General features: G+C 32.5%; 1 protein-coding gene across 11 annotated transcripts in view; it reads right to left on the minus strand.

The window, feature by feature from the left end:
* The window catches only part of LOC143222473 (tax1-binding protein 1 homolog), a 50,184-nt gene that overhangs the window by 8,669 nt on the left and 28,122 nt on the right, over positions 1–13,393 (minus strand). For 6 of the 11 annotated variants that reach the window (XM_076449048.1, XM_076449047.1, XM_076449051.1 and 3 more), the window contains exons 9-11: positions 12,302–12,439; positions 9,279–9,357; positions 4,478–4,764 (exon numbers count right to left, since the gene is read on the minus strand). In XM_076449048.1, coding sequence (XP_076305163.1) covers positions 4,478–4,764; positions 9,279–9,357; positions 12,302–12,439 — 504 coding nt within the window. The remainder of the gene's footprint in view (positions 1–4,477; positions 4,765–9,278; positions 9,358–12,301; positions 12,440–13,393) is intronic. The other 5 variants (XM_076449054.1, XM_076449053.1, XM_076449057.1 and 2 more) reach the window with 1 other exon arrangement.

Consider the following 13,393-nt stretch of genomic DNA (forward strand, 5'->3'; position numbering starts at 1 on the left):
CACAAAAGCTCATGAGAAAGCCCAAATATATCCAAATGAGTGGCTTATCTTGACCTTGTTTCACAAGGTAAGAATAATATATGGTAGATTTTTAATATGCAAAAGTCTGTATACATAAAAACAGACATTTCCAAAAAATGTTTACAGATATCAATAAATTAAACAGTTTACTTTCCTATGCTATGGGAAATAAAATATGGTACTTTTTGTATATGAAAGAAAGGGCAAACAGATGCAGTCAGGTCAACAGACAATAGGATAGAGTCTATTTCCAGTAGTGAGTTAAAGTTGCTTCATGCAGCCTCTAAAAAATCTGTAAAATATTACTCAAATTGAAAATTATTATATGGTGCCCCCATATTCTTTAGTGCTGTAGTATTTTATTATACAAATTTCCCATAGAATTTATATAGGGAAATTTTCTACTCAAACACTACTTTATTCCATTGTATTTGGTTAATATAAATTATATAGGTACATATTAGTATGTCTTTAATCCTGCTTCAGGAGTGGTTATTTTTATACTTTAGAGAAATACAACAATACAATCTAAATAAAAGTTCCAAGTTTCCATTTTTTTAACATTTAAATACAAATTAATTTGGTTCATTACTTCAATTAATTCATTACATTATTTCTTCGGTTTCTCACTTGATGCTATAATTGTGCTATTTGTTACTTGATACAAGTGACTAGATGCTCAGTTGAGAGACACTCAATTTCTTGTGGTGAAGTGACAGTTGCCCTAAGTTTATGAATTAATACCATAGTTCTGACACTATGGTTCAAGAAGTGATAACAGGGAGCTTTACAATGTATCGCATGTTTGGTACATCCAAGGAGCTAGAATGTTGTATATTACCAAGCTATCAAGATGTGATGCAGTATTACCTCTTAGCTTATCTCAACATAAAGGTAAAGAAGGAACTAAAGAAATATTACTGTTAAAGAAGTATCAGACAGCTGCTGAAGATGCTGAGAAGATGTGGGTGAAAGCTCTATTACTTCTTGTGAGTCATGAGTACGTTTACAATGATTAGAAGCTATAATAACGAACACAGAACGCTTATAAAACCAATGAAACAAAGTCAAAGTGAGACTCAGAAAGCCACAGAATTCCAAGAACAAGCACCAAAAAGTGTTTTAACATTTGTTCTTGTAAGTGTTCAGATTTTATGTGTGTGTGTGTGTGTGTGTGTGTGTGTGTGTAACTGTACTAAGGATTTCAAATTACTAATTAGAGAATAGACTTTCCTCTTAATTTTAAAAAAGTGGCAGAAATGTGATTATAAGTTCAGCCAACACTTCTACTACTAGAAACTACAAGAAAAGGAAAAAGACAATCCAGAAAATTATCTCTCTGTGTGCAGAAAGACAAAAATGACAGACAAAACACAGACAATACAACAAAGGTAAATGTGATGAAAAACTACACGATACTGATGGTTTTACCAAAGTACTATTTGTACAAATCCTCAAATTAAACTACCATTAACAGCATTTGCAGGAGCTTGCAACAGGACAGGAGTGTCTGACAGAGCAGCTTCTACAATAGTAAATGTAATTATGGAAGATGTATGACTAACTGCAAAACAGGATAGTTCAAAAGTTGTAGACAGGAATAATGTATGAGGAGAACAACTCAACAATAGAGCTAAATAACAAAAATTTAGATGAAGTATGTCCTCAAAGTCTATATTTTGATTGGTATAAAGACAAGACTCTGAAGCAAAAATTAAAAAACAATAGTTATGGAGGAGAAATTGATACCATTTGAGGAACATGGATCAAAGTATTTAAGATGCATAGCACCTGTGTCTAACACTGCTGAAAGTACCAAACAAGTGGCAAAGAATATTTAGTGGAAAACAACATAAATACTGAAAAGTAGTAACTATTGGATATGATAGGACTCCAGACTAAGAGGTGGAGTCATCCAACTACTAGAAGAACATTTTAAGAAACCATTGCAATGGCTAGTACTGCAACGTACTAAAGGACCTTACAGCTAATTCAGGTCCTTCTGGCAAAAGTTTGGAAGGCTATGAGGATATCCTTGTAGATGTGTTCCAAAGTTCACACCAGACTTAAGTACAGATTAGCTCTACCTGCTGGAGATGGTCCAAGCTATTGCAAGAGGTGAATACTCAAGTGGATTTTTTTAAAGAGTCTTGATGTTCTATCACATGCACAATGTACAACAACTATTAAATACTCTTCTTTATCTATATGTGAAAACTGAGGAACTATCAGTCAACCTCATTCAACACATAATGAAAGTGTATGTTCCAATACTGCACACAAGCAAAACCAAATCTGACATGCCTAGACAATGCTAAACATCTGTGGAGACTTAGCATCCTTCTCATATTATCTCAGGGAAGAACTCAACCACAGAATAGTGGATCAAGTTATATAGGAAAATGTTTTTGTTTTGTGTGTGTGTCGTCACCTGTAAAACTTTTTTTGAACCATGGCTACAGATGACCAACAACATACAAGGAAGTTTGTACTAAGAAGAATCCCAAGATCACGAAAACAAGAAAACATCAATAGTGAGACAATTTAAACTACTACCACTTAGGTATGATGCAGCTGACTATGGAGGCTTAATTATCAGTAAAGTTTCACTTTGACAGTGCTACCTTTAACAATGAAACTTTCAGACAATGAATTGGAACTTATAGTGAAATCAAAGGATGTGCCATGATTAAAACTGCACAGTTTCCACTTCATACGCAACCTGTTGAAAACTGTATTAAACTTGTGACTAAAACATCAAATGGTGTTTGTGGACAACACTCAAGTGATGTATACACACACACAAGGCTACAATCCTGATAGTTGGTGCCCTCATTTGAATTGAAAAACTATCCTATCTCACAATAAAGAGAACCCAACATACTTATAATGCTGGGTTGATGGGAGGTGGGAACAAGTGAAAATGAATACACCACCTTCTCAAGGCGAGTTCTGGGTCATTTCAATGGATCATGAAACCCATTACTTCATATACAATAGATTAACCCATGTCAGTATTAAAAATACATGTAACAAAACACTCAAGAGATTTTGGAATTGTACATGGACAAAATATTGACAAAAAAAGTAAAACATACAAAAAAGGCAAACAACAACTCTGAATACCAAATACAAAAGTATGGAGAAGCAGCAGTGCACAGTTTAATGTTACACTGATTGTGTTCACACGAAATACCCAGATACTAAGTAACAAACTTAATTTTCTAACAAAGGTTCACAGATCCTGGTCATATGTAATAGTACTGTTTTACTTTCACATGCAACATACAGTGAGCACAAAAGGTACGCTCCATAAGGATTTTGAATAAACAATAAAAAAAAACCAACTTAAATAAACTAAAATGTGATTATGATTTTTTCATTGTTATTCATAACCCCTAATTCAACATGACTTTTGTTGACCCTGTATAAATCTGGTCAATGATATAATAGTATTGACAATGAGGAACCCACTGGAAGTAAAAATGTATCTCAAGATGGCTGGTACGGGTATTAAAACTTTTATTAAAATGTAGTAGCTAACATTTTGACCTTGTTAAGTTATCTTCAGGTTCTTTGTTAACCTGAAGATGACCTCAGAAAGTTGAAATGATGTTCTCTACTTTATTTCAATAAAAGTTTTAATACTTATACCAGCCATCTTGAAACACATCAATATAATAGTCTACTGCTGCTCCAATTTACCATCTTCATACAGCCTGAAGGAAAACAAGAAACTGTTCATCACCAGCACAGTGGTGTTTTAAAGTTTGATGCAACACAAAGCTAGTTAACATGAAACCCCTGTTTTAATAGTATCACTAAATATGAATAATATAAAGTTGAGTTACTTACTGTATGTTGCTTAATAATGGAATTTTAACAAAGTGTGTGTTATAGTACTTAAATCTTTATCACTTGCAAGCTTGTACTAAATGGAACACTAACAAAACTGGCCCCAACTTAGTAACAAGAGAAGAATCAACTTCAGGCAGGCACTCAGTTGTACACAAATAAGTATGACAGTGTAAGGAAAAAGAACAAGAGAAAGACCAGAATAAAGTAGATAGATACAAGGAAATGCAATGAAAATACAGCAGCTCTGATAAAAATCAGGAACAAGTAGGGTGGAAGGGGTAGAAAAGCATACTCTAAGTAATTGGAACAGATGCTAATTAGAAGTTTGAGATAAAAGATTTGTCCAGAACTTGATAAAAAATTTATAATTATTACCATCATTAACATAATGTTTAAACTTAAGTTCCTCAGAGGTTAACGAAACACCACTGGCTACTGTTAGTGGTTATTAAAATCTTGTTAAATGTAGTTTTGATTCTTATTAATATAACCAATTTAATATAGACTCATACTCAAGTAACTGGTAGTAACCAAAGTTCTAAAACATTATTCACACTTTTCTCTTAATGTAATATAAATACTGACTATAACTCAGTACCTGTTTAACAGTAAGAACACTTTCACTGGGAAATTTTTCTGCAGGCAGAGATTCACCAGTGTCTGCATCACTACCAGATTTCAGGGGTTTGCCAAAACTGTAAGAGGCAAGCAGCTCCAAGTGGGTATCACTAGGCTTAGTGAACTGATCCTTATTGTTTGATTTGACAAGTTTCTTTTTGCTGTATAACTTGGCAGAGTTGTCACTATGGTAAGACCTGATGAGTTTAGCAACAGATTGGCAAGTTGAAACTTTCACTCCAGATGGCTCTTCTGCAGGAAATAAACCTAAGGTGAATACTGGAATCTTATACTGACTAGCCTTTCATTTATTAAATTATGGTATTAAAATAAGTTGCATACAACAGTTCAAAATAAAGTGAGTCAGATTTTCCCGTTTATTAAATATATTCCTGATGAAACAAAAATCTGTAAAACCAGCTGAAATGAAGTGTTGGAAGAATGAAACACATGTACAACAAAAATATGATGCACTTCTAAAAGTGACCAAAATATCACCTTGCCTGGTGATACCACTCATCTTTGAAAAACAAAAAGTTTCCCATCTTCAAGCATTTTCTTCTTCTTTCTGATTTAATTATTTTAAATTATAAATTAAGAAACCTGATGGCCCTTCATTACTTCTTTTAATTTAAATAATATCTGAATTGTTGATTCTCAAGTATGAAATAAAATTTTAGAACTATCACACTATTTTATTAAGACTGGTTTCCAAAAATAACCACTTTACCCTCACTCAGGGGTTGTAGGGTTATTTTCAAATATCAAATGCAACTGTACTTTAACTGATGTTCTGGTAAAAATTTATTATATAGAAAAAATTTACTTTTATTTGTTAATGTTTCATATTGAATAGTTTATTTGCATAATATACAAAATAAATGATAGAGACCTTTCTCCCTTGCCCACTGTCAGAAGCAAGTCCAAAAAGCCTAGCTAGGACTAAACTTGTTTGGTTCAACAAGGTTTGCTTAGTTTGTCTTGTATTACTTTTACCCTCTGCAAAACACTCAATATAAATAAAAAGAAATGTCATGACATGGGCTAGTTAAAACTAATTAAATAAAATGTACCAGGTAATCAGAAACAAAAGCTAAATGTTAGTATTTAATCTGCTGGTTTTACTAGTTTCATATATTTACTTTATACTAATTACATTTTAAACTAGACTGCCTAATAATATTGCTTATGGTCTTATACTGACTTTCATGATGACCTGTGTTCATTACGTTTCTTTAAAACTTACGTGGATTCAAACTGAAGACACCTAATTATTTCAAAGCTGCAAGTAAATTATTCAGTTTCTCAACTCTGTTTAATTGTGTGGACATTCATAATATTTTACACGGAAAGTCGGGGGTAACCAAGTGCACTCTTATTACACAATCAGACTTTAAAGTTAAGAAACTATATCTATATAAAACTTTAAGCCTTATAACTAACTTCAATATAGTGTATTCATTCCACTACAATTCACCTTTGTTTTTATTAACTATTGTGATGACTTCATTTCAGTTCATAAATATATGTAAACAACTGCTTGTCTTAATAATTTTAGTTAAGTATTTTATTTTACCTTCAACTGGTTATATTCTGACAGTATAACTTACATGTGGTTTTTCTGTGATAAAGATTTGTCAATTCTTTTCTTATATAACTGTACACATGCACATATTATACTCAATGTCAAAATTCTCCACATAAAAATGAAGCTAAATATTTATTTGAAGTATTGACAAAGAAGATTCAATAAAATGGAGACATGATTTTTTTTAAAGTAAGATAGATAATTCTGCAAAGCTAAAATGGTTTTCAGAAATATGTACTGGCACAATAGAATACTGTTAACTGCAGCAAGTTTTTCTGATAGTTTTAAAATCTAGTAAAATAACTGTCAGTAAATATCAGCACTGTATTTTCTTTACACAAAATCAGAACACATAACCAATGGATAACATTATGGACATATATCAAACAGATGCTTATACAGCTCTGATGCTTATGAAAATCCTTTAGTAGACAAGATCCATATACTTAAAATATCCTGCCTGTAAAACATTTCATCATCGACTGTAAGAAGCCCCTCTTTCTTTTTGGCTTTAATTTCAGTCAATGCTGAAAATCCAGTTTCACAAAACCATGAAGACACAAATGAAAGCAGAACTTCAACTGCTTTTGAACTGTTGCAGGATATGAATTTTTAATGCTCTTTTTGGGAAACAATGACTGATAAAAATTTGTCCTTTCATAAATCAATGAGTTGTTCTTCATCCTCAGTTGTAAGATTTGTTGTCTTGTTGATTCCGAATGGATAGGTCACCCAGTTATATTTGTCGACAGCAAGTGACGGGAAGTAATGTTTTAGTGCGGACTGTAGGTCGCTTAATGTGTTCAAAATTTGAAGGACAATTTTCTTCTTTGACAGACATTCATTAACAGAAGGAAAACAGTCAAGGACTCCTTTTGAGATCTTATTCTTCCACAGTGTCACCTTTTCATCGAAGGCTTTCAGTTTGGACGTTGCAGTAATAATGTTTTCAGATGGTCCTTGGAGACTTAAGTTCAGAGAACTTAATTTGTCAAACAAGTCGGAATGAAATTGAACCTTCAGCCACCAGATTTCTTCATGAAAAGAAAATTCAAAACCTGCTTCCTCAACCTCTAAGAATGAAATTACTTCAGTTTTTAGTTGGACAAGACGCTTTAACACCTTTCCTTTTGAAAGCCATCAAACTTCAGTGTGATACAGTTGCATTTTGTAGTCTGAATCCATTGCCTCACAGAGAAGAGAGAAAAGTTGAGATTGAAGTGGCTGAGACTTGATGAAATTCACCACTTGAATAACTTGATTCATAACAGATTGCAAATTTTTCGGCAAAGATTTGGAGGCGAATGCCTCTCTGTGAATCATGCAGTGAACAATTCTAATGTTTGGATTTTGTTGGTGCACCAGAGTGACAAATCCCTTCTTTTTTCCTTGCACTGAAGGACAGCCATCGGTGCAAATGCTGACACAGTTATTCCAATGTAATTTGAAGAGCAAAATGTTTTAATTCACCAACTCAAAAATGTCATGGCCTTTTGCTGTACTTTTTAAATCTTTGCAAAATAAGTATTCGTTTACGATTTTTCCAACTTTTATGAATTGCACAAAAGCTAGAACTTGAGCTTTTTCACTAACATCAGTAGATTCATCAAACTGAAGAGACCATAGCAGAGACAATTCATCTTCAGGTGTTTCAAAGTGTTCGCAAACTTGATACTTCAAATCTGACGATAAGTCTACAATTCTGCGCAAAATTGTGTCATTGGACAGTGGAACTTGCTAAACCTTTTTGGCAGCATCTGTTCCAAGCATAGTTTCAACGATGATCGCTAATGCTGGTGCAATGACTGATTCGACCTCCGTATGCACTTTCTTGCATTTTGCCAACAATTGAGCAACGTTCTCACTTGCAATCAATCCTTTTCCAGACAGCTTCATGTAGTTCACAAGCTTCCTCGATTGTTCATGTTGTTGAGCTGTGAGATTCTCGAAGTATTCCTTTGGTTTATCCTTCAGAGCTGAATGTTTTGTTTCCAAGTTTCTCTTCAGTTTGCTAGGAACAAGTGCCTCATTTGATAAAGCTGCATTGCAGAGTATGCAGAATGGTAATTGAGAATGTTCTGGTTCCAAAGTGGTAAAACCATATTTGATGTATTTGTTTTCGTACTTTCGTACTTTTTGCCAACAATTGAGCAACGTTATAACTTGCAATCAATCCTTTTCCAGACAGCTTCATGTAGTTCACAAGCTTCCTCGATTGTTCATGTTGTTGAGCTGTGAGATTCTCGAAGTATTCCTTTGGTTTATCCTTCAGAGCTGAATGTTTTGTTTCCAAGTTTCTCTTCAGTTTGCTAGGAACAAGTGCCTCATTTGATAAAGCTGCATTGCAGAGTATGCAGAATGGTAATTGAGAATGTTCTGGTTCCAAAGTGGTAAAACCATATTTGATGTATTTGTTTTCGTACTTTCGTTTGATTCCTTGCTTTTGATTCAACACATTCTCCTTTGCAGCACCAGACTTACTTAAATATTTTTCCATGGATAAACGATAAAGCTAATTCATACACGATAAGCATGAAGTTCTACAGTTGATATAAAATTCCTACCTACAGCATAGTAGCTGTAGCTTACCGCAGAATGAGAACATGTTCCAGAAAGCATTTCATTGTTTGATGCATCATTTATGACCAAGCGCTTGTTGCACCACAATTAAACTAACAGTCAAACTGTTGCAGTTGAGAATGAAATTTAAGTATGAACTTCTCAGTGCTCAAGTTCAGTGAAAACCATAGAATGTTTTGGAAGGTTTCAGAGTGTCTCTATAGTAGCTTTTATTAACTGATGTGTTTGACTTGCTTGTAAAATCCCAAGAAAGTTGAATGTGTTTCAAAAACACCATGGCACACCTGCCAATCTCTCACTGCACACAGGTTGAGAATCACTGGTCTAGAGGGAAGGAGCTAGTCAACAGCACATCATTAACTTCTTTGTTACTCAAACAGTGGAATGTAACTGGCTTCCTTACAAAATACCTCCAGCCTTAAAGTATGGGCTACATTTCTGTGGCAACAGGATATGAACAATGGACATGCAAACCACTAGGTCATGCTTGACCTAAATCTCAAGTTTATTTCATCTGTATGAATGAAGTAAGTATGTACTCAAGAATATAAACAGATTTATAAAATGCTTATTTAAAAAAAACAAAAACAATATAAATACAGTAAACATTTACCTGAGGAGTCAGAATTTTTATCATCTGTTGACATATTTTCATTAGAAGACTTACTGGTCTCATTAACATCACATTTATCCTAAAGAAAACAAAGTTGTAGTACTGAGACAACTAAAAAAATACATTAGTTAACAGACCAAATCACAAAGTTTGGATTTACAATGTTGCTTTATTAGAACTACACCTCTTTAATTTATTGTTAAATACAAGTAAAATTTAAGTCTGTGAAAAGTTGCAAATTTAACAGTGATCTGCACACAGTTATGACAAGGTAGAACATAATATTTCCAGTACAATATATTCAAAATTAGATTGAGTGATCAGTGTTCTTTAACAAATCAAAAATATTTGTTGGAGCCACAACTATAAATGCTACAATTTTCTTCTGTGGTTGAAATAAACAAAATGCTTCAGGAGATCTTTTTGATGACTAAATACATTAAAATCCTACATAAAAACTAAGTAACTCAATAACCATCATACAGGACTATCTTGCACATTTTCTTTACTGACAATGTTTTAGTATCTTCAACTCCAACAATATGAGGACTAAACAGCTGGGTCAGAGACCCAAACCATTCAGGCAAAACATTATCATCATTTTCACGATGTGTTTTCAGCTGAAAGTTTTCAGTGGCACATTGTGGGCTAGAACCTTATGATTAACAGCTTGGCATGCTAGTTATTAGGCCATACCCAGCCTGAATGAACATACAGGTAATCCAAAATTCAGTTAATTATGTATTTTCTATTTTTATTATAAAATTATACTTGTTTCACTGTCACTCTCATATTAAGTTGAATTTAGCTCGTTACTTTTTGTGTAAGTAGGAAATACCAACATTAGCAGTATAACTTTCTATTTTATTATTTCAAGTAAATTTCAGTAAACAACATCTTATACTTATTACTGAAAACTAATAATATAAAAGTTGCAGTTGATAGGTAGTTTAGTTGGATTCTTAACTCATTAATTTTACTTAATAGACACATACAAATTACCTTTTTCAGAAACTATCTATGATTCAAACCATGAACTTGGTGTAATACAAATGAAAAAATGTATTACACATTTACAAGTCTAAGTAGCCAGCTAAATTTTTGTTATAACAAAGAGCACATTTCCAGTGACTACACAGCATTTACTAAAAATTGTTATGCAAGGAATTTTTTCTTTTCTGCACATACAAAAACTATGCTGATATTTGTGAAAAACTATACAAAGATTACTCCACTTCCTATGACTAAATTTAGTGATAGACTGTGAGGAAGGCAGTCAACACCTTGTCAGGGCAGGATTTGGCTGTCACTCTTATGATGCATACATGGTTCAAAAGTGCAGAGTGTAATTTTTGTTCTTTGGATGTGAACCACAATGCACAAACTGCCCCATTTGGCCACACCCACACCAATTTTTTTTTTGGGTAGTTAAATTTCATTCAAATATTGGGATCAAAAGTTGAATACACATTTTCTACTTTAATAACGGTATTCTAGCTTAGGTGGAGTTGTGAGTGAAGGTACTTAAAATGAAATTATTCTACCACAATAGTAACCAATAAACTAGTGTCAGAATTCTTTCAATGGATTAGTTCAGTGTAGAAAACAAAACCATAAAAAATGGTAAGTTTCTTTGAGTTTAACATTATCTTGGTTGTTTTCACATAAAAATGGAATAGAGAGTAAAACCTTTATACTATAATAATCTTTAATGTTATTAAGTCAAGAGACACACTTAAAATAAGTCTAAAATTACGCTCTTGCTTTATTCTACTCATAAAAATGGAGAAAGTATGACACAGCCATGTTGGTAAGTACTACTGTAAACACTGCTACCTCAATAAAGTGTTACTGATATATACTAGACAATAAGCTATTTATGAAAAAAACTAATTTCACAAAATTCTAAAGTTATGAGGCAAGTCATATCATGCCCATTTAGGCACCTCTTTAACCCTAAAAATCAGGAGTTAATTGCACAAAATTGTGGCTGTTTTAGTCATCAAAATATTTGGCAAATGATAAAAAGCATTAAAATTACCTTTCAACAATGGCTTAGTGTTAGTAGTTGAATAATGCAAGCTCTATGATCAATACTTCACATCTTGCAGGGAAATCATTTGAAAATTGTTGCAAACAAGTGTATTTAAAGTGGTAAATGCTATCGTGGAACATTTTTATTGCTATGATCTGTATGATGATAAAACAATAACGTCTCTTTCTTGTTCTCTTGTTTCAAAATTTACAGCTGATAACCATGATGGTGAAAATCAACTAAAAACTGTTTCATTTTTCTTATTGCAACCACAGTGATGACTGCTCTATTGGCAGACAGTGACTTAGAGAGGTTGATTAAGGTTCTACTAGTACTAATGACTGTAAGAGTTCAATGGCCACCAAACAATCATTTATAATTTTAAACAACAATAACAGAGTTCAAAACAAGATTTAACAATATTACACATATAGTGAACTTTTATTAAATGTGATTTGTCTTTGTTACTTATAACTTCAACATGAAAAAAATGTGACTGAAGTATAGTCAACAGTGAAGGAAATATTTTGTATAACAAACATTATGATGAGTTATGATTTATATTACTTGTGAATTAATAAAGATATGGGAGGAAAAGTATGGTGCAAGTGTATTTATATCTAGAAAATACAGTATTCCAAATGAAATATGCCTGAATAATGTATGAAAAAACTGTCTCAATACTAAATATGCAGATACAATTTTTATTTGTAATAATTAAATAGTATATTACAAAAAATAAAAGTAACACTTTTCAGGTTTCAAGTCTAAATATAAAACAATAACAAAACAATAGGTACTATCAAAGCAAACAACTAGATACAGATATTGTTTTTTTCACAATTCAAACATCTCTAATAATTATACTCTAATACTTAACAACTGTGAATAGTTTCTATAAATTTACATTCTCAGTATTTTAAAATACTTTTCCATTTTTTTGCTTTAAGATATTTTTCTTCATAAAAGCCATGATGCCAATTCATACCTTCAGTTTTTTTTTTAGTTTCTCTACATGACGTTGTAGTTTCCAGCACTCTTGATATTTAGTTTGATACTCAACGGCTGCAGCTCTTAGCCGTGCTTGTAAATCAGCCACTTGAAAGGCATACTCTATCTCATCAAACTGCAAAAAGAAAAAACAGTAATGGTGGACAAATACCTGGAAATAACAAAATAATATACCTTACTAAATTTGCATAAAATTGAAGTTCACACACATTCAAATATACTGTTTACATTTTTTTAGCCATATTTCTCTCCATCTTACTGTTTTTACCATTGGTTTTTTATTACTAGAGTTATCAAAATATCAGTGTTTCTTTGGTAGCATTATTAGGGTTTTGCCAGTATTTTGTATAAAAATATTCTGAAATAAAAACAACTGATCTTATGCAATCCCTTCAACCCACAAAGTTGAAAATATCACACTATTAATTTTCTTCCAAGTTCCAAAACTTCAATGAAGCAAATATGGCAACTTCTGAATTTCAAACTCATTAAGATATCTTTACAAGAACTCGTGATTTAAAATAAATAGGAATATATTATCAACTGCACTAAATGTACCACATCAGGTGTAGATGACATTGGACAGTGCTGAAGCAATGTGATTTCTGCCCAGTGCTCTGAATGTCAAAGTGAAGAAATTCAACCAAGAGCAGGAGTAACTACGCCTATCGTAAGTTAGCCAAATGCCTCGTCATCTAATTAGTGATGTGCATGAATGGATTAATGAGATTCCCACTGTCCCTATCTACTATATAGCTCATAAGACATCATAGTGGCTGCAATTAGTGGACATTTTGTGGAAAAAATATAAATCAAAATAAATGTGGAGATAACAAGAAAGTAGTACATTACAGTTATAATAATAGTTAAATTGGCTAAAGCCTTCTATTTACAACCTTTTGTATATACAATACCTGCAAAAGTCAACTAGACTCCTATGATGCTATAACAAACTCAATTATATATAATTTATAACAAACTGACCACATGCAAAGAATATTACTATGATAAAGTCATGCATGTGTGTGTGCATGCAAAAAAGTAACAAAAATAAATAATTTACTATAAT

This window comes from Tachypleus tridentatus, chromosome 8 (assembly GCF_004210375.1).
Source record: "Tachypleus tridentatus isolate NWPU-2018 chromosome 8, ASM421037v1, whole genome shotgun sequence".
Lineage (NCBI taxonomy): Eukaryota > Metazoa > Arthropoda > Merostomata > Xiphosura > Limulidae > Tachypleus > Tachypleus tridentatus.